The 24824-nt window shown below is 45.9% G+C and overlaps 1 protein-coding gene across 1 annotated transcript; it reads right to left on the reverse strand.

Annotated features, from left to right (window-relative positions):
- Positions 1-1311: 1311 nt before the first annotated feature.
- Positions 1312-24343, reverse strand: Culd (CUB and LDLa domain). The gene is made up of 15 exons (XM_080281649.1): positions 24156-24343; positions 20710-20959; positions 17223-17434; positions 16755-16890; positions 13782-13999; positions 12868-13049; positions 11445-11601; positions 10572-10601; positions 9547-9714; positions 9028-9285; positions 8217-8480; positions 7552-7656; positions 5830-5948; positions 4722-4915; positions 1312-3874 (listed from the first exon to the last, which is right to left on the reverse strand). The coding sequence occupies exons 1-15, from the start codon at positions 24169-24171 to the stop codon at positions 1312-1314; spliced, it is 4872 nt and encodes a 1623-aa protein (XP_080137775.1). The 5' UTR covers positions 24172-24343.
- Positions 24344-24824: the final 481 nt, after the last annotated feature.

The raw sequence follows: 24824 nt of genomic DNA on the forward strand, positions 1-24824 counted from the left end.
AAATTGTTTGTATATGATGATATTTTTATTGATATATGGATTCTGTTACTAGCTTATAATCATGGGAAGTAGCATGTAAAGCCTGTTTTTAAATATCCAGAAATTAATGGTCCATATGATTACCATGTTAAATTGCTAAGACATAAGGCGGTAATGGAGAACGTGAGGTTACATATAATATACTGCACATTATAGTAATAACATCCATGTCAGAAAATACCTCCGCTAATACCACTACACGTACTGAATGATACAGGTTAAGTATGTATTCAGTATGGAGGATGGATATTAGTGCCGAAGTGGTGACATATAAAAGTGTTTGGCCTTAGGAGGACTGCTGGGACTCAGGGCATGGAGTGCAAAAGTGGGCCCAGAGCCGTTCTCATAAAAACAAAACGTGATGGGCGTCGTAAAGGAAACGAGTAAGGGAAAAGCTGTTAAGATAATTTGTAAGGTGGAATGAAAGGTAGGAGGAAGGAAAGGTGATATGAATGACAGGAAAGTAGAGGGGCAGTGAGAATGAGGAAAACTGACCAAATTTACTTTCATTTTACGAATACATAATGGTTACTTTTTATCCTGGTTTAGTATATTGTTTATTTATGTTTGGTATCTGTTACTGTATATTGTTATTTATATATGATATCGTGTGTACGGCAGGGTGGTTATGGAGTTGCTGAAGTACACGTAAAATGAGGAACTCGTATTACTGCGCAGTTTTTGCCACACTGTAAGGCTTCCCAGTCCAGTATTGTGTTCATGGTATTGAGTGAAGAAGGGGAGGGGACGTGAGGGAAGGTGGTGGTGAGTGCGGTTTGTCAGAGGTGTTGTGGTAGTGGTAATTGTGGTGTAAAATATTAATGGTGCAGTGAGAAGGACTGGTGACTTCAGCATGTGTTGTGAGAGTTTGTGACCGTGTGGATGTGCTTAAAAGTGGGTGGTGTGCGTGTGTACGAGCGTATCGCTATGACGTGTGATGAGGACGGATTTCGTCGTTGTGAATAATTTTTTGATATGGTTATATTTAAAAATAGTGTAGCATGAATATAAGCTGAGTTTTCTGGTTAATATTTATGGTTAGTGGTGGTTGAAGTGGACCAAAGTAGGTAGGTGTGAGGTATTGAGGTTGTGTATAGGCTAATAATTATGATAGGCCTATGTGATGACTGCGACGGTGTAAAATGAAGTGATTAAGAAAATGGATAATATGTTGTGGTAATGTCATAATGTGTGTGGTGTACGATTACGATGGTTAAAGGAAAATGAAAATGTGCTGTAAAATGTCAGTAATTATGACGTGTGGTTAGCGTGTCAGATAAAGTCACGCCTAGGCCTCTTTCCCACCTGTATAGTGATAACGCCGTTGTTCATCATCTGCGGGCTCAGACCTGTGGGATGGGGGGCACTTTGAGGAGAAAGGGGCCGACATGGGGCACTTTGGGGAGAAAGGGGCCGACATGGGGGACTGACGGGTTCTGAAGGGGACGTGCTTCCAGTCTCAGATATGGGGCTGTCTGGGGCTGACTGGGGGAGCTGGGGACTGCTTCTGGGCTGGGGTTTAGGGGACGGGGACCTAGGACGACCTGTGTTAAGGCTGGTTCTTGGCTGGGCAGTGCTAGGAGGGTTTCTGGGGAGGGGAACTGAAGGTTTGGGTACACCTTGAGGAGCTGGGGGCCTAGGCACCTTGGCCTTCTGGACAGGGACGGTGATAGTGACTGTCTGGGGCATCTTTGACCCGCGAGGTGATGGCACTGGAATCTTTGTCTTTGTTTTTTGCTGTGGCTCTGCATGTTGGTTAGATATGGGCTGTGACGGGTGTGGTGGCTGTGTGTGAGGTGAGGGGAGGGTGGCAGTGTCACAGGATGCGGGTGAGCTGGTTACCCCCTCTTTCGCTTCCATTTCCTGATCTGTGTCAGAGTCCAACGTCTCGTTGAGGGTAACATCCAGGAGCTGCTGCCGTATGGGCGTGGACGGTGGTGTGTCCTCCTCAGATCCCGCACGTGAAGTCTTTAGTGTTGTCACCATCAGGCTTTCTTCAGAGGCTGCTCTGCCAGGGATGGTACTGCCTTGTGTGGAGGATTTGGGTGAAATATCAGGGGCAGGACTGAATTTGTCAGCTAGCGGCAGTGTAAGGCCGCTCCTGCTCCTGGCTGCCCCAGGCTGGCCCAGAGAACCAGATGGTCCAGGTTGGCTCTCACAATCCTCAGTCTTGTTAGTCAAGTGGGTCACCACTGATACCTTCTTAGGTACTGCTCCTGAGGCCGTGGTGGGTACCTCAGCCACACTGGCATATAATTCATGCTGGGGACTGGGGCGGCCATGGGAAGAAGCGTCCCATAACTCAATAGACTCTGCCTCCTCTTGTTTGAGGGGAGGTGGTGATACTGGAGCTGTATCAGGGAGGTCAGGAGTAGAAGCCTCTTCATTCTTTAAGTTGAGGTAGGGAACCAGCACGGGCTGAGAGGAGTCACCACAATCATCAGAGTCCGCAGGCAACAGCCGGGGTAGGTCCTTCTGCAGGGCCGTGATGAAACGCGTTTTAGCCTCCTTCACCCTCCCTGGTTTCACCCCATCCTCACACTCATCCACATCACCGTGTGGGGTTGGTGGTCGAGGGGATGTTGATAAGGAAGCCACAGGAGATATTGGATTACTGTGGTTCCCAGAGCCGATGCTGGAGCAGGAATGACACATTTGGTCATACATTTGTACACGGTTCCTAATGCTAGGGAGCAACTTGTCCTGTACCATATCGGGGGGCATCTCCGAAACAGGGGTAATCAATGGCCGGTCCATCTCCTCACCCACACCATCACAGTCCTGCTGGCACCACACCTCATCTGCCTCCACGCCAACCTCCACCGGCTGGTTCTTGATGTGAGCAGGGTGCATGTTGGGGGCAGACTTGTTCCTCACCAGTCGTCTCTTCTTGGGCCCGAGGTTGGGGCGGGTGGTAGTGTTGGATTCATCGCTCTCGCGTTCACTGGTGGCCTCATAGTAGTGCACCTTGGAACGCACGGCACCTGGTGTTGTGGGAGTTCTGGACTCACTCTCAGAATTAACTGTGGCGCAGGAGCAGGCCCCCTGGCAGGTACAAGCAGATCGTGGCCGCTGGCTGCGCAGAAGCATGGCTTTCCTGGCCCGCACAGTTCCACGACTGATACTAGTCCCACCAGATCCTGTCCTCACGTGACGACCCCGCACAGCTGGGGCAGTAGGGCGTTTAGGGGCTGCTGCTCTGCCGTTGTGAATACGACCTCCATCCTCTTCCCGTGACATGCGCTGGAACATCTCCCTTGCGGCCCTCAGGCGGTCCGTCGGTGTGAGATCATGGTCGTGGTCTAAACTTGTCTGTGTGCTTTCACTGACCTGACTGGTGGCTGTGTGGTCATTCTGGCGGTGTACAGGGGTGGCGCCGCGGCTGGACTGCTGCATTGCGTCCTCGTAGGACGGTGGAGCAGAGTCGTCTTGTCCTCTAGCAGGTCGTCGTGCAGTTGATGTCCTTTTCTTTCGTCTGCCACCCTTCTTGAGCAGCTTACGACCAAGGTTGCCAGCAGGTGTCGCCACCCGTGGCGTGCTGGGACCTGGGGTGGACACGGCTGAAGAATCATAGTTGAAAGAACGTACAGAGATCTGTGGGGAGCTGATGGCAGGCTGGATAGGGCGGAGTGGTGGCAGGGGTGAGTCCATTCCCTCTGGTGCTTCAGCGATGGTCTCTGGTGCCATACTGACCCCGTGACTGGGTCCCTGCAGCACCTCAGGCAGCGGGGCCACTGGCAGCGAGGACCGGCGCAAGTGGCCCATGCGGGGGTGTACCGACACAGTGGATCGGGGCTCGACATCACCCGCACGCGGGACAGCACGTCCACCACTCCTGCACCAAGAGAACAGAAAAAGGGTTCTGTTATTAAAACTGAGATCGCTAAGGGAAAGGCAAGCCGTATCTAGTTTTTGTAACACCTTAGATACACTCAGTCATAATATGGTACGCAAGCTGACCACAGGGAATGGTCAGAGCTGTTCCATTCCATAAATGAGCACAAAAATTAGGGACATTCATTCTCCACTGCACTCAGTTTTAGAAATATGATAGTAAGGGTCTTATTCTCGTTGGTGTAGGAGGCTTTCCAGCACATCTTCGTGAGCAACTTATCTTGCGTCTTGAGCCTTAATATTTTTTCATGTTGTTTATAGGGTTTTTAATATTGACATAATTGCATGGCTAAAAAACAAAAGACGAGAATACATATGTGTAACATGCAGAAATTCACTGGTAAGGAAGAAGTGTTAGAAAGCTTCCTAACCTGACGAGAATACGGCCCTAAATGTTGCCTGTAGGTCCGCACTAGGAAAGATTACTATGGTTTTCAGATCTCATAGTACTGTATGTAGATCCGGAAGTCAGGATTCTCTTACAGTTCAAGAATATAGTGAAACATATGCTTTTGTGTGGACAGGATAAAAAGTTAGCATATTATTCGACACTACCTCACACTTAGGGCTTGTCCGTCACTTTCCCACCCAGTCGCATCATAGAGAGAGAATCATTTATAGGCAGAGACATACAAAGCCTCTATCTGTTTGTGAATATGAGCCAACAGGAGAAAGTGAGTAGTACAAGAGGTGAAAATATTAGGCGAACTTTTGTTCCCGGCTGTACATATGATACAGCGTATAGGAAAAGAGTATGTATTCAGTAAAATGAGTATAGGATCACTTACCATGGGTTTGGTATGCCGGTACTGGGGTTCCACAAGACCACTTCCATGCCCTGCTCCAGGTCGAGTGAGGCGTGGCGGGTCCTCTGTGGCCGCTCACCCCCGCCCCGCCCCGCCGCGCCCCCGCCCACACCCTCACCTTCACCTACCAGCTTGTCAGGCACCCATGCCGTCACACCCCCAGGTCGACGCACCAGCTGGGAAGAAGAGTAAGGCTAAGGATTAATGTATGGTGACTGCACGAGGGTCATAAGAAAATCAGTATTTGTTCTGCCTCAGTGTTCCGCTAGAATGCGCCAATGTTACATCTAGATTCCCACATGTGAATGAACAGGGACAAAAATTTGGGGGATTCATGGAAGTGTAGTAAGTCTGCTGGTGAGATGCTTGTGAGATGAAGCGTAACTGAAAAGGAAAGCATTGAAAATGCGCGAAGTTGATGGTCATTTGTGGAACATCTTTAGCTATTAGATGTGATTAGAATCCATCCCACATTACAGAGTGTATTCATCAGTGATACATAAGGGTTAGTGATGTTCTGTCATCATCACATGCTTCAGAATTTCTGTCAAAAATTGGGGGTCGACGCCTTCACGCTTACATTTATAACAATACGACCTTTAATGCTGCCACACAGATCAGTTACGGTCATGGTGCCTCTGTAGTATAAGGGCTCTGTACAGCGTGCTTAATCCTGCTTGTTAAAACATAAACATTAACTCATCCACTGCTACGATTTCTCTTGCCTGAACGAAATCCTTTGGTGACTGTACAGAATTCCTTGGTTAGCAGTTATACGGTAGAGTGAAAGCCAATATTAACCCCTTTCATTATCATGCTGTCCTTTCTGTTTTACGCTATTTTCCGCTAGACTGCACCACTGACCTTGATGGAGATGTACTCAGAGGATTAGAAACAATAAGATCGTACCGTAAAGCACCCTTATCTAGGTATGATTCTCTTCCGGTAACGATGGTCGACAAGCTGTATGATGATGCTCGACTTCACGATGTAATTCAACCTGTCGTTAATATATGTACAGATAGAAACAATAACAGATAAGCCCTTCAGCGCGGTGGCTTGTGCTGGGGAGGGACTCTGTGGGACTGACCTTGAGATTGTTACCAGAGAGGATGAACTTAATGACGTCCTCGTAGTCTGGCGGGGGCTCGTACAATGGCGGGTCGTCGGCAGCTGCGTCGAAGATCTCCACACCGTCAGAGAGAGAGGCTGTGGGTGGCAAAGAGTAGGTGGTGAGCGAGAAGGGAAAGGAAGTGGGTGAGAGAGGGAAGAAAGGGCGTGTAGCATCGAATGAGAGGAAGAGAGGGAAGGAAGGGGGTATAGCATCGAATGAGAGGGAGGGAGGAAGGGTTTTGGAGGGTTTGAGGAAAGCTTGAGAGAGAGAGAGAGAGAGAGAAAGAGAATATGTGGGAGGAATGAAGGGTTGTGAGGGTGCGGAAGAGTGGAAGGCGAAAGAAGAAATAAAGGAGAGGGAACTAGGGAGAGGGATGGAAGGTGAATGCAGGAATGAGAGAGAAGGATGGCAGATCAAAGAAAGAATGAAAAAGGTAAAGAAGAATAATTGTAGCTCATTACAAGGGCAAATCTTTGGCTGCAGCCTTGAAAATCTCTACACTGTTTGGGAGAGAGACTAAAGGTAGAGGAGAGAGTAGGAGGTGAACAGGAGGGAAAGGGAATGGGAAGGAAAGGGTGAACGATAGAGTGAGAAAGAATATGGGAGTGTGAAGGAGGGGGATTTAGGAAGGAGTGAAAGGCACAGGCAGAGTGAGGAGTATGGAAGAGTGAAGGAAGAGTTAGGAAAGAGTGAAAGGGGTGGGAGGAGGAAGGACAAAAGCTTAGGAAAGAAAGAAAGATAGAGGGAGAAGGAGTATAGGAGACAGCAAGAAGGAAGAAAGTTTGGGAAAGAGGGAGAGGTAGGAGAAGTACGGGAGATTGAAGGAAAATAGCTTAGGAAGGAAGGAAGAAGAGGGAGTGAAGGAGGATATGGAAGGAAGAAGGTTATGGAAGGAGTGAAGGAAAGCCATCTCGCCCGTCCATTAGGATATTAACACACGCACGCCTATACCCTTGTTCACATTACTCATATCATTACACACACACACACACACACACTCTCTCTCTCTCACTCTCTCTCTCTCTCAGATATGATTCACTGTCTTTCACTGTACCCACCCACACTTCCTATCCAACTCTTACTCACTCTCACCTCTTCACTCTCTTTTCCACACACTCATTCTTCCCAGTAATCAGCCTTTAATACTCTTTCAATACTTTCACCATTCTTGTTCCTCATTCTCACCCCTAGTTACATTCTTTTTTATCTTCACTCATTCTTCATACTGCTCACTCTAATTCTACCTACCTTATCACATCACACACTTTGACACTTACTCTACTGACACTCCTACGTACTCTCTTACTCACTGTTAGTCACTCTTCCCTACCTTCTATTGCTCACTCTCTAGTGTGCTTTTTCCCTCCCTTCGCCACTCACGTTTCCTGATCCTCACTCACTCTCATGCACCCTTCTTTGTACTGTCTCCCTCCTTCACTTGTTCATCTCACCCTTCCTTCTGCTCGATCCCTTCCCCCTTCCCTCCCTCGCGTCCCTACCCCTCTGTCTCTTCCTACCTCCCTCTCTCCTTCTTCCACCGTAACACTCTCTCCCTCCCTCCTTTCCTCGCCCTTCTTGCATCTTCCTCCATCTCTCCCTCCCCCACCCCTCCTGCATCTACCTCCCTCCCTCCCTCTCCTTCTCTCCTTCCCCCTTCCCCTTGCTTCCTGCCTCTCCTCCCCTCCCTGGCGTGCTCACCTCTGCTTGTATTGGCCGATCTGCGCTCCCTGCTGCCTCCTTGTCCCTGCGGCGCGCCACTCTTGAACATGTACGAGATGAGCCCGAAGATAATCATGACCAGCACTGTGGGAGAGATAGGGCAGGGAGTGGGTGAGAGAGAGAGAGAGAGAGAGAGAGAGAGAGAGAGAGATTGACTGATTGAAAGATATACTGTATGTAAATAGAAAGTGGTAGATTTAACGGTTGGATGATTGATTGTGATATCGATATTGATTGAATGATGTCGGTAGGTGCATAATTTGAGAGAGAGAGAGAGAGAGAGAGAGAGAGAAACCTTTATTATATGCCCTTATCCATTCCACGGGCGGATGCTCAAAATCTACAAAGAAACAGTCAGTCCAGGAACTGAACCCGCCAGTGATATGGTGAGCAGATTAAGGTATTACTGAAGTATTGGAAAGGCTAAAGTTAAGCTGCTGAACCCGTGGACGCCATTTTCATTTTATTCTTGCCATCTCATGACGATTCTATTCAGCTTAAAATATTCGAACTGACGAGGTTAGATATCGTATTAATAATCCTCTCTAGTGCAAGAAACAGAAGACAGATAATGTTTAAAAGAATTATAAAAATGGCCAGAAGACAAGAAAGTAGATGAAAAAAAATAAATAAATATTACTTACCAACGAGTGATGCAAGCAAGAGCAGACTAGACCATCCATGCTCTCCGCCCAGCAGTATATTGTTCTTCTGCGGGAAGTAGTAGTTGGGCGTGTGTTGATACCACCAGGCGGCGTCCTCTGGTGTCAGCGTCTTGTTGCCGGGCCCCACGTAGCAGGAGGAGGGCTCGTCGCTGGCGTCACCACAGTGGTCGAAGCCGTCACAACGCAGCATCTTGGGGATACAGCGGTGGTTCTGGCACATCAGGTCCGTCAGCGAATAGCAACCTGTCGGAGGGAGTTGATAAATCAAAAGACACCGGACTAGAGGGTCCAAGTCGAGCTGAAACTGTTGTAGTCTGCCCAGATATGGCTGTAATTCTTCCATCAGTTGCTAAACACACAAAGCCCCCTAAATCGCCAGATATAATGCTGCATTATATAGAAAACTGATGAATTTAATAATGACTATCTAATACACTTGGTGCTAGGTAGCGAGATGTGAATATTTCGAATCTTGTGCCAAAAGGCGCCTAACTGGCACGTATCTGCCAGATGGACACAAACACAGTTAGAGCGAAGTATAGAAAAGTTAGCGTATGGGACAAGCTAACAAAGAGTAAAGACAAGCCAGAACGGGATAAAGATAACTGTGACCAGCACTTTATAACTTCATTCAGGGGAGTAACACCTTGGCTGATAAGATAGAAGAGGTAACTCAGTGCCTTGGTAACTGAAGGAGGTGCAGGCGATGGTCCATGGAAAAGCCACCATAGTGAGATTGTACCAACCACTAGACACAGGATAAGGTGGTAAGCAACAAGGACCTACTCACTGCCAAGATAACTGAAGGAGGTGTAGGCGATGGCAAACTTGGAGTCTTTAGAGAACGCCCCCCGGAGTCTTACGTAGAACCCTGTGTCTACCGCGGCCACGTGTTCCTCGCTCCTTAGCCCTCCTCCCGTTGCTGCAGCTTTTGTTCCAGCTGTTGTTCCTGCGGTTGTTCCCGTTTCTGTTCTTCCTGCTGTCACCGTTTCCAGCAGGTAATCTTCGCTCGTTACACCTTGCCTGATTTCGACCGTGGTGCCAGGGACTGTGTGGGTAATGAACAAGCTTAATGGAGAGAGAGAGAGAGAGAGAAAGAGAGAGATGTGGATGAAAGGGAGGGAGGAAAGGAGACGAAATGTCGTAAATCAAACCTATACTGTATTATAAAGGAGTTTCCCACATGTTCTGCAAAAAATTAACAGACAGTCTCTAAGTTAATGATCAGCTAAGCGTTAAACATACTAGAGAGAGAGAGAGAGAGAAGGAGGGGGGGGGGAATAGAGAATAAAATACATATGATGCTCACCCATATCCTCAAACTGGACGACCTTGATGGATAGGTGTGACTTGAACGCATAGTTGTGGGGCGGCTGAATGATCCACACACAGTCGTAGAGCGTGAAGTTGGCGGCACCCTTGGGCATGTTCATCATTGTTATCGTACCCCCGAAGTTGGTCACGAAGCCGCCGCAGTCTGGGTTGGGGGAGAGAAGAGGAAGGCCAGGTTGGTGGTTTCGGTTTGTCTGTGTCATGGGGGTTTACGGATTAACTGGTAGATGTATTTAGTGTTCTGATCATCATTAGAGAAAGAGAGTGAGAGAGAGAGAGAATGTTGTTGACTGTGTACGTTTTGAGGGTTTGCTTATGGACAGTTACGTAGTGTTCTTGATGACTGTGATGACATTGCTCGTCTGCGCGTCTTTAGAGTTTACGGACTTTCACGGACTTACTAGTAGCTCTATTAAGTGTTCTGATGATAACTGTGATATTTGTGGAGAAAGGTTGATGATAGTGTCTGTACGTTGTCTGGGTTTACTTACCGGTGTTTATTGCCAGATTTAATGTATATTGTGTTCCGATGTTTGTGATGCAGTTTTATATTGAAGGTAGTGGTATAATTTATATAAGGGTGTAATTGTGATGGTAATGCTGTATATATTGGTGCTAAGATGGTGGATCTGGTACTTTTGATACCAGACTGTATGTTATGGATGTACTGTATTGGTGATTGCAAGAACTGTTGTTTTTTACTGTTGTCGTAATACGTCGCAAAATTTTATGATTAATTGGCTGCAATTAAGAATTTGTTTATTTTATCATCTTCTGACTGTAGTAAAAGGTCGCATGATCGTCAGGTGACTTTATGTCAATGTCTACGGTTCGAATTAGTATGTAGTACGGTAGCTGTGATATATTTTTAACGTGTTGCATACTCCTGTTTTATCATATTATTGTTTCATGCTTATTGAAGTACTTTTTTTCACTCAATATGCCGGTATGACTTTAGACATTTGTTTGATTTTATTATTGAACAATTAAGTATGGTCTTACCTGTACTGGCGGGGTAGGTGTCCAGAGTGCCTGTTGAAGAGATAAACGCACATTTAGATAAGAGATAGAAGAGCAAGAGGAAATAGTTTATGCACATTTAAATAATTGTAAATATTGCTTTATTGCCTGCAAGTCACTGTAATCAATATGACTTGCGAGAACAGTGGAAGATTTGGAGGGTAGATGTGAAAATTAACAAACATACCGGGGAATCGAGAATGAAAAAGTAGACATTCAAAAGGCCAGACTGTATCACTGCACACCAGCCAGGGGAAGCAAGCCAGGCCATACAACCATCCAGGCAACTCCACACCCACACAACTTCCACACCGTCAAAACATTAACACACCTACCACACAGCCCACATCCTACAAAACTCTCACAACTCCGTACTACTTACATGACCTCACACTCTGCATCAACTCCATATGCACACACCATACTCTCTCATCCTCACCTGCACACTCCACATTTATTGCACTTAGTCTCAGCAGCCCCCACCCCCACTCACCCACAACCCCACATTTCACTCACGCAACAACCCTTCCCTAATCTCTCACACAGCTTCAAACTCCACAGACATCGCCATCCCTACTCACATACCTCCACTCCACATACCACAACCTCCATCCCTCTCTCACACACACACACACACACACACACACACACACACACACACACACACACACACACACACACACACACACACACACACACACACACACACACACACACACACACACACACACACACACACACACACACACACACACACACACACACACACACACACACACACACACACACACACACACACATGACCCCCTATACAATCCCTCATACCACCACCCCCTCCCTGCAACCCACACTCACCTGCGGCAACGAAGGCATACATAAGGTTGAACCCCCTGGCCGTCTCCCCGTTGCCGCTGAACCTGAGAGTGAGATGAGGCCCCGAGGACACCAGGATGGGCGGCCTGAACGTGTTGCCGCTGAAGGTCGCCAGCCGGGTCTTATTGGTGTCCTCGACCTGGGGAAAAAGAGAGAGAGACTGGCTGTGTGCTGAGTGGGTGGGAGGGAGAGATAGGTGCGTACGTAGCTGTGTTCTGGTACAATTGCCTCTAAAGGTTCCGTTCCTCCTCCTCCTCCATTTCAGTATCCCATAATACTAAATTAATTTGGGTGGTGAAAAGTAACGGTCGGTTAGAATTAAACTGTTTGACTGACCAGGTAGATAATAATGACCACATGCATCTAAACCCACACCAGTATAATATCATGGGCTAAGGGAGGGCAGGAGTAGAAACAGAATTTTAAGAGGCCATTACCCTTGTCAGAATTTGGTGGAGGAGTTTGTTGTATGGAAGGAAAAATCGTCTGAGAATGAGTTATGTGAATGGTGGGAGAGTTACAGTAGGTAGGGGTTAGAGGTGATGGTGAATTAGGTGGATAGGAGGGAGAGTCATTCGGGAATGAGTGATTAACTACTTCAGAACACATCATACAACTGTCGCTAGAACAACAGGCCATTCTGAACAAGGTGGTTGCTGCAAGAACACAATCGAACACTTTACACTTCCCACATTAGACCAATTTTAGTGTCCAGTTCCCCCCCAAGTCATACTTCCTAACTAATCGCTCCCCCTTAGACAGACAACCCCAAATTCTTGTCTCCGTTACCAATCCAATACAATCCAGTCCAATACCACATGAACAGGAGAGGCACAATCCTCATTGCTTCTGCATGCGATCCATCCTAGAAACATGTAACACCACTCCCGTCACAGATAAAACAACTACATTGTATTATACCGTGCCTTGGAAGCATTCCCTCCACCATTTACTGTAAGACTACATTACAAACACATGGCCACCACGGTCGTCCAGTATTTCCATGCAGATAGTAATGTGCACGATTAACCCCTAGAAATACATAACGCAAATGCTCCCATCTTGGGGAATTCACTTCACTATACTGTGATATGACCACCACTCTACTCTGGTATAATTACCAGTCCAAAATTTACCTCACACTGAGCTCCCCTGCCACCAGTGTAATGTTGTCACTAACATCATAACAACTTACTTAATTTTTACAAAAAAAAAAGACAATCCATATCATAGCTTGTTCAGATATCCCTGGGATCGAGTCCTGAGTATTTCTGTTGTCCATTGGGTGTACGTTTGGGTAAATCAAGAAGAAAAAAAAAATAAAAGATCCAATCTCACACTTACCTCCACCCCTCACAGCCCCCATCCCTATCCCTTTCCCCTACTACCCTGCAACCCCTCTCACCTCGACGTAGCTCCATGGCGAGAGAAGGAAGTCCAGGAAGACGACTTTGACCCTGGTGTCTGGGTGTCGTGCCTGCAGCCTGTACTCCATCCAGTGGTCCTTCGGGTACAGCTCGGGGAAGTACGGGGACTTGATAAACCCACTCGTCTCATTCGCCTCACCGTTGATCTGGTACTGATTGCCTGCGGTCCAGAGAGATAAGAGTGAGCTGGGAGGAACGTTGATTAGTGAAGGATTTTTTTCCTAAAGATCTGAAGCGAGAGGGATTAGTTTGGAGGAAAATGGAGGGAAGGTGGGCATTTTTTTGAGACATGTGGAGAGGCAAGAAAAGATATGTGGGAGGAGTGTGGACGGTGAATGAAATGTTCCGAGAGAGACAGGGATACGCGAGAGTTTAGCCGGGAGGAAAGATGGTGAAAGATTTTTTTCTGAAACGTTAGAGGTTATGGATTTTTTTGAGACGTTAGGAGCGTTTTATTATTATTATTATTATTATTATCATCATCATCGTCGTCGTCGCTGTCATCATTATTATTATTATTATTATTATTTACCTCGGAACTTTTTAATCAGGAGACTTGAGATAACTAGGGATAAACTAGGAGCAAGAATAAGAATTTGTTTTGCAGAAGGACGTGTATTAACCTATTCTGAGGAGATAATGATGGGGGAGCGTAGGGCAGGATACTATTTTGGCTAGGGATAAGTGCCTTGTTACCTCTCTCTCTCTCTGTAACCGCCTGTCTGATGTGTATTTATCCATCAGTCTGTCCATGTATCTCTCTATGTACATACTATATATCTGGCACTGCGTCTCTTTATCCTTTCATCCATCCATTTATCTATTTGTTTATCTATCTGTGTCTGTGTATCTGTCTGTCTGTCTATCTATCTGTGTCTCCCTCAACACTCACGTCTAGCAGTGATGACCAGCGTGAAGGCGTGGGTGTAGCGACGGGCGTACAAGAAATCCACAATGGCCTCTCTTGTCTGGGTGGCGAACGACTGCACTCCCCCACCGCCCCCACCCATGCCCCCTTTTCCCCCTCCGTCGCCGCCCCCGCCCGTAGAGCACACATCACGCCCCCCACCACCAGCGTAGGGCGGCTCTCGTACCCTCACGTAGTCACACCTGTAGGAGGGGAAGGGAGGGTCAGGTGTGGTGTAGGAGGCCGTCTTCTTGGTATCATACTGTACAAGGCTTCGTTACACCTCTTCCTTTGCGATTTATTTTGTATTTTGCACTTTAACATTATCTTGTGTGTTACTTATATCGCTTCAATATTGACGTAATCTGCAGTAGCAGCCTGTAAGGGGATATTAAGGTATACAGAATAAATCGCTAAGGAATAATTGTTGCGAAATCTCCAAAGCCACTTAGAATATAACCATTACTTGTACTATCACTATCAAAATTCGACGACACTTTCCTGCCTGGCTGTAGTGATGGAAGACGTTAAATGTAATACGTTTATGTGATAGCGATATGAGTCAGCAACAAAAGTGTATTTCTCGGAAGATTACTCTCTGACGTTCGGTAAGGTTTGAAAAATAAGGAAGGCAGGACACAATATTGGCAGGGGTTTGTTGTCGAACTTTTGCATGTGATGGTATATGATGAGTAACACACAAGGTTACACGGTTTATGGTGAGGAATATAGCACGGTGAAGCACAGTACATTCTTTAGCATATACAACAGCTTGCATTTCAATATAGTGAGACTAAATAAGGTACAAGACGTAACAACGGTGCGTTTCGGACCTGCAAATTACTGAGACAAGCTACAGAGAGACTCAAGCAGGATAAATTACTAACCCGAATACGACCGTTGTACAGAAGCAAGACAGCACTGATACCTCTTGATACGAGACACACACACAGTATTTCACCACCTTGTAACAACCACTGCGGGTCATCACATGGGGCACTGGGGTAAATGCCTATGATCGCCTACATTAAAGAAATCCAAACGAAGGAAAAGAGGTACATATTTATATAGAACATAATTAGTGTGATACAGTTTAGTCTGTATGTTCAGACATTTACGTATATGGCTGCACTATTGTTACTTTCGGGTTAACCTGGGTTTTTAAAGTATATTCTGTGTCTTGACTGGGACTTCCTGACTCACCATTACAGGAATAATCGTGCTACCCATTGGGCTACAGCTGACCTTTGTAAGATATAGTCGGAAAAAAAAAAAAAAAAACTTTTTATCGTGTGCTTTACTAACATGTCCCGTGGCCATTCGTAAGCTTCGCACCGTACCATAGACGACAAATGTTTCCCCTCACGTTTAAGAGTAAACTATTTCGAGTTTATTTGGTGTATTTTTATGGATACCGTTCGGGTAAGTTTGCATACAAAATGCATGAGGTGACCCTTAAGACTAGACTATCCCTTATTACTAGTAGGATGGCATCCATTATGCTGACTGTTTTATTTACTTTTCACACTCGTTTGTGTACGAGCAATGGTGCCCAAGGAGGGGGATATATAGGGGGACCGTGCTTCCTCGTAATGTCATTCAAAATACGTTAACAAAAGATTAGTAGACCTGTCTCAACCGTTAGGTGCTTAACTCTAAGACTTCGGCATATATCCCAGCGGCAAGTAACAACATCTATGGCGTTAGCCAACGTAAAACAAATCGTCAGACGATATTTAAGAGATAATTTATACTACAATCACCAGAAGCCCTCCATTTCAGGAGTAGAACCCCTCTTGCTTGGCTTTGCAGCTACTGTATGTATGGAGTTATCCAGCCCCTACCCTCCTTCCCTTCTTGATGGAAATAATAGGTCTGACCCCGAAACTTTTATTGATCCAGTTTGCTTCACTGTGGAATGATTATCAAATACACCATCACGGGCTTTCTACTTAGCTGAGTTGCCAACTGCAATAAGTCGGGAGACTACTTCAGTAGTCTGATAATGGTCGCTTATTCAGGCTTCTATGTATCGGATATTTCAAGACTTCGTTTTTTGATGAATTCTAATACACCTGCTGTATCCAGGAATGTAATGGCTAGTTAATTTAGATTTTTTAAACGATTCTTGTTTGAGCGTTTACTTAGGTTCACCCCTCCCCACTTGGCGAAATCTTGCTACGCCTCTGTGTGCGCTAAAGGTGGTGAAAACTGCTCAGACCACATACAGTATCAGTTTTATGGCCAGGCTTTTGAGTAACCGGTCTTTGAAGGCTTTACTGCTTAATGCCTTTAGCCCTTGTCAGTTGAATTTTTTTTTTTCGATTATAACAGTTTAGGTATGGGGAAAAGTAATTAATGGTTCACACTACTCTGTACGTGCTGATGTTTATTAATACTAATCGTTATGTGATCAAAACGTTTATTCACACATGGGATAGGAGAAGTTATGGCAGGCTGGACTAGTCGCCATCTAGGGCTGTCACTGCAAAACTACCCCAGGGTCTCCCACAAAGTTGACACCAAACAAAAAGGTTACTGAGGGCTACAGGAAGCGGCACAAACTGCAAGAGGCCAAACAACAGGGGTATAAAATATGCAGTAAAGTATGAGATAAGATACGGTGCAGCGAGGGTGGATCAGGGTGGAGGTGGTGGTGATGGTGGAGGGGAGGATGGGATGCTGATGATGGTGGGGATGAGACTGATAGTGTGAGAGGGTGTTGGTAAAGTTAGTGGTAAGGTGATGATAGTGATTGGTGATGGTGATTGTAAGGATGATGGTAAAGGTAGTGGTGAGGGTGGTGAGGGTGACTTGTAAGGGTGATGGTAAAGCTAGTGGTGAAGGTGATGATGATGAGGGTGTTCGTGAGGTTGAGGGTGATGATGATGACTGATGATGGCAGGGGTGAAGGTGAGGGTGAAGATGGTGACAGTGAGGGTGATGGTGATGGTGTACCTGCATGACTGGTCATGTGAGCATGACGGGAGGTGCACGGCGGTGAAGGAGAACTGAAGGTGACACTCTGGACAGGTGAAGAACTCCGCACCGCACCGCAGGGGCTGAGTCAGTGCTGCCTCCTCTCCTGCGCACACACACACACACACACACACACACACACACACACACACACACACACACACACACACACACACACACACACACACACACGAGTTCATATGCGTACACATGCACAAGTTTGAACACCCATCACATGCAAATAATCACGCGCAGGTAAATACAAGCATCATAAGGACAAATCACACCCATGCACAGAACACGTAGTCATGCACAGGTATTAGCATGCAACAAAGACACACAAAACAAAAGGAAAAACATTAGACACAGATCGATAACCACAAATTTAGCAGTATTTAATGGTCTGTTTAATATCATCATTTTTGTAAGAGTATAACATTCCCTCACCTGAGTTCTCTTCCTCTTCTTCCTCTTCTTCTTTCACATCCTCCCTCATCATCCTTGCTGGTGGGAGGAAGAATGGGCGTGTGGTGGTGGTGGTTGTGGTTGTGGTAGTTGTGGTTGTGGTGGTGGTCGGTGTGGTGGTGGGAGGGGTGGGTGGAGGGCGAGGGGGACCACCAAATAATCTCCTCCGAAGTGGACCGTCGTAGCCAGACCTCCTGTGGAAGGGTGGGGTAGTGGAGGGTCAGGGGTGGTGGTGGCGCTGCGAGGAAAGAGCTACAAGGTATTCAGATTCGGAACCCGCACAACACAACCTTATTAGGGGAGAAGTACAGCACTAGGAGAGAGAGAGAGAGAGAGAGAGAGAGAGAGAGAGAGAGAACCTGCTTAATACGAAATGCTAAGGATGAAGTTGTACCCGGAGAATAAGTTATCTTTTGTTGTCAACCAAACCAGTCCTTTTTTTTCTTTTATGCAGGTGAACTTATTAATTTCATAATTTGATGACAACAGACTGGAATTACTACGGGCATTTAGTTGACAGGTAGATAGTTAATGGTCAACTGATCCGCAAGTTGAAAGACGTAGTGAAAGATCGGTATTTATCATGATGGTGATTGATTTTGATGTAAATTGAACAGTAATAAAACAATGTCTGTCTTTTTGTCCTGTAGGCAATTGACGTGAAATAATAACACTGAAGGAATAACAGATGTGTATAGATGCCAGTCACCACGAATTATATCAACATACGTTTTGGTACAGTGCAGTATTTTTAATGTTAGTTGTGCCCTCCCCCTCTCTTCAATCGGTCCTTTGTTTTCAGATTCTTCAGTGGTATAGGCGTTGTGTTTCAGGCAAGAGGAAATGATGTGGGAGAATGTGTTAGGTCCAAGAACCAGTTCCAAGGCCAATCCTTCCTCGCACCCTCAACCTCACCAAGGTCAGACATAAAGTTTTTGTTTGTATTTTTCAGAGCAGTACGTGAAAATTTGGCCACAGAAATTGCACATTATTTTGTTTTAATTAGCGATAACGGCGGAACGTCCTCTCTTTATGAATCATACCACACATGGCTGAATAGAAAACTGTCAACTGGCTGATTGACCAGCTAGAGCATATATCACAGGTCCCCCCTCCCCCCCTCTCTGTCTCTGGAATTCATGATCTGAAATTTTTTGGCTAATTTATTCAAACGTATCCATTGCGTTTAGAAAATAGAATTGGGAGTGTGGCAGGATGCACTTTTACGTCTACCTTCTTGACGGGGATAAGACGTTTCCTTTGTTTATAGACATTAGGTTCTTTTGCGACCGGATACTCTTTCTGACGGCAATCAGTGGTCTTCCGATATACTTGAACATCTGACCTTTCGGTCGGTAGCTCGCGTTCTCAGCTACTGCACCTCGGCTTGATCATCTTCGTTCTTATCCCATTGCCCACGTTGATTAGGGTTGGGAGTGACTGGAGAAGGAAACCTCAGCTTCATCTCTTCCCATTCATGAATCTGAGGATTTACCAGGTTCTTTGAACAGAAAGCGTGGGCAGTGAAACTGACGCATCCCTGCGTGAAGATCAGGTTGTAGTGTTAGTAATTCAATCGTGATTTCTTTGGAGAGGAACTGGAGAAAGGGGGATGCAGTGCTGGAAAGAATAGTCCTCTCGCCAAAACATTAATTTGTGATCTTGGCAGACCGTAATACCATAATAAGCTGCAGTATATTCCAGTTTATGTTGATCTTTTTATCACAGCACAGACTGATTAAGTGCTTCGTACAGTAGGCCTAGGCGCACAGATATAAGGTTGTTGTTGTTGCTCAACTCCGGTCATGCCTGGCCCAGCAGACTTGTCGACCGGAGGTATGCAGCAACCCCTGTGGGGTTGTCTCATAAGTTCCCTAAGCTGTTAATGTTGTGCCTGCGTTTTAGTATGGTATATGTTGTGCTGTGTTCCATAATGTGTGTTATTTTGTGGAGACCTGTTCCACAGCTGGGGCACGTCTCATCTGTGATTCCACCCAGCTCGAATCTAAGCTGGTAGCTGAAAAGGACGAAGTGATGTCCTGCTCTAAGTCTAGCGGAGTGTAGTCGATCATCTCTATAATGACGAAACACGTAAGGCACCCTCATCTGTGTGGAGTTCGAATCCATCTCGCCACTGCCGTGTGGCCGTAACGGAATTATGTTTTTTTTTTTTGCTTTTCAAATCCACACACCTCGACCTGTTGCACATCTTTTACGAGTAGACATGCAGCGACGAGACGGGTTCGAGCCCCACACAGATCAGGGTGTTTTATGGTGCGATTTTTTCACAATGTTGTCAATATTGATCATCTTTAAGGATATTGTACCTATGTTGGATTTTTGTCGAGAAGAAGGGGTGGGGGGACATGTAGTATAGTGCTCTGATTATGGTGTTGTATTGCCCTGCGCGTGAAATGAGTACAGTAAGTAGGTGTTCTTTCATTGTGTTGGAGTGTCTTGAGGTGGGATGTTGTTGAAAAGGGTCTGGTAATGTTTTCGTGGTTGTTGTTTTATGTGTCTAGTTGTGTTGTGTAGCTTTGTCACATAACGAAAGGAATGTTGTGTGTTAGCACAAGCTGCTGCGTGAATTGTATACCTCACTTGTCAAGATATTCTCTAAGTGCGCGTCCACACGTGTACTCAAACATATGTTGGCAACACAGCTGGCAACATGTTCGGGAAGATGTTTGCAACAGTATTTGGACAGATGTATGCAAACATGTTTCAGTGCAGTTTCGAACACTGAGAGCAGAGGTGATGGGATAAGTGTGACCATACGAGGCAGCTGAGACTTCATCATGATGTTGCCAACATGATCTGGACGCTGTTGTTCCCAACATGTTTGCAGCGTGTTCGTTACTGTGTTGTTTGCACGTTGCCAGCACTCGTTTGAGCACACGTGTGGACGCGCACTAACAGGGAGGACTTTGGCGCCAAAGTGTTAGCGAGCTGTGGGAGTGGTAGTGGTGCAGCCGTTGGTGATGCATAGAGCGTCAGTATGTATGGTCTGCAAGGCGTGGTAGTGGGTACTAGTATGGGGGCGTATACTGGGGAGGCATAGGACATCACTGATCTGCTGTATTTAGTCCGTCCCCGTTAGTGCCGTGAGAACGCTGAGTCTGCGGGTGCACAGCCTCTTAATGTCTTGTATGTGGTCTATGAAGATAGTGTAGTATGTCACTCCAAGAATCTTACTGGATTGTGTGTGTGTGTGTGTGTGTGTGTGTGTGTGTGTGTGTGTGTGTGAGAGAGAGAGAGAGAGAGAGAGAGAGAGAGAGAGCGAGAGCGAGACAGCTGGCTTGTTAAATTGTGATGTTAGGATTAATATAAGGGTGGTGATGTGAGCGTTAAAACGGCAGAAGCAGCACTCTATCCCCTCTGTGTGGTATAGTTGGAGGAGATAATATTATGGTACTGCATTTATTACGCCTTCCAGACTAAAGTTTGGTAAATATGCAGTGTACAGTACCTGTGCCTGGCCTGGGTGGATGGGGGCAGGTAGTGTCGTGGTGTGGCGAGGCGGGCTGGTGGCAGGTTGGCCAGGCGTGGCGAGTACGGTGGCAGCGTCACATTCACCGCTGTCACCTCCGCTCGCGTCCCCGGCTCCAGGTAGTACCGCCGCCCCTTCATCTTGCCGCACAGGTCCCCCTTAATTCCACCGAACACCGCCTTGGCCGCAGCGCCCGCAACCGCAGCCACCAGCACAAATAGCACACACGCTGCAATACACAGACAAGATTGCGGCGTTACGGTCATCCCTAAGTGGCAAGGTGGCAAGGATGAGGTCAACCCCTTGAATCCGATGACGTATTTTTAGATGCTGACAGCATCTCAACATCTTACTTTGTTCCTGACTGACTTTATTAACTATGTATGTATGTATGTGTGTATGTATGTATATGTGTATGTATGCATGTGTGTATGTATGGTGGTGGTGTATGTATGTATGCATGTATGTATGTATGTATATATGTATGTAATTAACAAAGGCACAGAGCTGTAATGTACTAGTTTTCTAAGCAGTTTTGATCCGATTTCAAACCTGGTAAAAGAGTTGAGGAACAAGTAAGGGGTGGAGCTGTTGTTTTTGAAATATTAGGTCAAGGTAACATGGCAGACTCAGTTTCGACAATTTTGATCTTATTTAGACCACACTTGTTGAAGGCGTTGTAAGGCATGAGCGAAGGGAATAGATTTTGCGGAACAATCAGATGTCAAGGTCACATGGTAGGGTCAAAATTCTGCCTGTGTGTGTCTGTGTATGAACAAAGCTAAAACAGTTTTGATCTAGTTTGAACCAAGTTTAGTGGAAGTGTTGAGAGTTAACCAAAGAGTTGACCTATTGCTTCTTGAAAGTAAATAAGCAGTTTATATCCGATATAACCCAGACTTGATGAAAGGATTGAGAGTACGAGAGTAAGGCATAAACGATGGGATTCTATTTTGAGAACAACCGGTGTCAGGACAAGGTCAGAGTCTGTCAGTTTGTACGAATTCTGTGCTTGCCTGCACTAATATCATACTACGAGTATTCTTGATACGATTTCATTAATCTTAAGAGAGATTGTTGGAACTTGAGGGCATTAGTTATAGTTTTCATTAACCCATTCAATATTGTTACGCTCCTAAGCGAAATGCATTCGTCTGGAAATAGCAAGAATGAAGCAGAAAAGTACTTCACCAGATTGAAGGGGTTACCTCTTTCACTGCCGCTGACCAATTTAGCTATTAATAGACGATATTACTTAGCTGAGATCGCGCCTTTAAATAATATTAACACTGCTCTGAGATGCAAGTTGTAAGAGCTGTCAAGAATCAGAACCAGCATTTAGCTCACAAGCATACAGGAATCGACAGCTACATAGCACACATGCTACAATCAGCACAGCGCAACACACGGTAGTAGCATAAAACATCACAACACCGGACCATATGGTACCACACAACGCAGACAAAACCTCTGAAATCTCATGAAACTAGTATGACAACACATGTAAAACACACAGCTTTGACTTCTTCTTCATATCTGTAGACGAATTTATCAGTTTAGAGGAAACGTTTGAAACAGAAGGGTTCAGTTATACCTTCAGTTAGCCACTTAACTATGAAGAGGTGATGCTGACGGGAAGCCTATACGCGGTGACGCTGTATACCCTGGGTGGAGCAGCTGCGGCGTCCACCTGAGAGTCAGACCACTTTATATTTCTCTGCACCTCGCTGTGGGAAGGGTCCCGGTCCGACCTTAATGAGAAGTTGCCTATCAGAAGAGGGCGCCGGATCCCTACACGGTGTATGTACTGAACTCAACCTGTAGGACGGCCGCACAGAAGCAGCTGCTTGCCTGTGATCGACAAGTTTGCTCGCCCAGACTGACCAGGGTTAAGCAACAACAGCAACAACTATTAGAGGTCCCTCCTAACTTGAACAAGAAATAGCATCCAGCGACTGCATCATACCCGCCCTACATGTTTGATATTGAAGCGTTAATTAGTATGCCGAACATTTGACCTTGTCCTGTGACCTTGACCATTGACCTTCTTCACCCAAAATTTAATCACAAGTTCCTTTAAGAAGCCTCATTCATTTGTACTATAAAAGCAGTTGTACCTTTGTGTATGTGTGTGTGTGTGTGTGTGTGTGTGTGTGTGTGTGTGTGTGTGTGTGTGTGTGTGTGTATGTGTGTGTGTGTGTGTGTAAACTTATAAGTCATCCTGTTAGAGGAGATTGGTGGCCAGGTGGGTAGGTTGGTGGGCATATTGAGTGGGATATGTAGATGGGCGAATGGGGTGGCTGTAGTGGGTGGGTAGGTGGGTGGACAAGGTTGGGTGAGAAAGAGGTGAGGCGGGTGGGCAAGATTGGTTGGGTGGGCAGGCGGGGTGGCCGGGTGGGTAGTGGGAAAATAGGTCCATGGAGTGAATAGGTCCATTGTAGGAGTAGATCCGTGTGGGATGATCCATGATGAAAATAGGTGCATGGGGGAAGAAGGTCCAGGGGCGTTCCTAGAGTGTTTGGCACCCGGGGCGGACCTATCCGCTGGCACCCGCTACCTACCAGAGATGGATAATATACAAAAGTCTGTTATAACTGTAATTAAACTTATCAGATACGTTTGTAAATTTTGTTCATATATTGAATAATTTGCAAATTGTGCATACGTGTAATTAACAATATTCTGAATATTATCACAGACTTGAAAATAACACGGAAAATATTGAAAGAATTTCTCAGTATTCAACTTTCCATCTCACCCTAAAAAGAAGAAGCAGGATGAGGATGAGGATAGTGATGATGATTATGATGATGATGATGATGATGATTGTGAGGAGGAGGAAGAGGAGCGTAGGCCTATTGAAAAGAAAAGATACGTAGGGACAATAAGTCAGTACGGAAAATTTCTGAGTTAAAATAGGATCATGGAGAAAATGGGTCGATGAGGTTAGATGGGTTCATGGTGAAATTAGGTACAAAGGAGATTATACTCGTAGGTTCATGGGGGAAACATTGTCATTGTGGGAGCAGGTTACCCGGGGGGAATTGGTGAGTTGGGGAGGACTGGTTGACATCAAGGGGGTTGTATCTGGTAACGGGTTTATGTGCTTGTTTTTTCGGATTCAGTGCAATTCCGTTCAATTGTTTTTATTTTTTCAAGGTTTAGACCTTCACCCTTGACCCTTTGCATCCAAAATTTAATCACGCATTCCTCTGATGGTCCTTAATCGTTTTTCCAAATATGTTAAAAATTCCCTACAGCAGTTTTTCTGTAATGTTGCTACCAGACACACAGGCAAACCGAACCAAACACATAACACCCACACATTGTAGTGCATGGGTGTGATAACATAACACAGCATAGCACAGCAATACACACTAGCACAACATAACATGAACATATAAAACACACAGAGGCTCCGATACCTGTGTTTATCCTCATTGTGGTGGCTTCTTAATGCTGGGAAGGATTGGGTATACCACTGCGTATCTGTGTGCAATCGGGTCGGGTCTCACTGGTTATGGGTGGGTTCTGCTGTCCTCTAAGTAGGTTTTGTCGGTTTGTGTGGTCAGGTTTTCTCGTATATGGTCGGGATTTTAGGTGTGGTTGGGTTTCGTCAAGGGGTTTCGTCAAAACGTGTTCGCGTTCTCTTTGCTTGTGGTCGGGTTTATGTGGGTGTGGTGGGTTTCTCTTCGGGGGTAGCTGGGTCTTTGTGTTTGAACTTTTAGGGTATGATCGGATTTTCTTTGTATACGGTCGGGTTTCTTTGGGTGTGGTCAAGTTCTTGGCTGTGGTCCGGTTTCTTCAGTTGTAGTTAGGCTTCTCTATGTGCGGTCGGATCTCTGGATAACCTCAAGTCTCTGGGTCTGGTTGAATTAGCTTAGGCACGCGGGCTGGCTTCCCTCCTTTGTAAATATTGAGAGTTCGGGCACTTTATGTTTACTATAGCTTCACTGTTACGGCCGCAACACGTGAGTATGTAAACACAAGAGCCACGGAAGAGTCAAGAAGAGTCTTTTCGCACGTAGAATTTCAGTGGAGTCTTGGAGTTTGAATCTGATGGTCGTGTAGAGGAATGTTTGGGTGCGTTTCTT

The sequence above is a fragment of the Coenobita brevimanus genome, chromosome 90, assembly GCF_032717465.1.
Source record: "Coenobita brevimanus isolate Jiangsu-jjx chromosome 90, ASM3271746v2, whole genome shotgun sequence".
Classification (NCBI taxonomy): domain Eukaryota; kingdom Metazoa; phylum Arthropoda; class Malacostraca; order Decapoda; family Coenobitidae; genus Coenobita; species Coenobita brevimanus.

Coding starts and splice junctions, on each gene's coding strand:
- Culd (XM_080281649.1), bottom strand. Junction 10,602..11,444: donor GTATGCCTTCGTTGCCGCAG/GTGAGTGTGGGT, acceptor TCTCTTCAACAG/GCACTCTGGACACCTACCCC. Junction 8,481..9,027: donor CTCCTTCAGTTATCTTGGCA/GTGAGTAGGTCC, acceptor TCCCTCCGACAG/GTTGCTATTCGCTGACGGAC.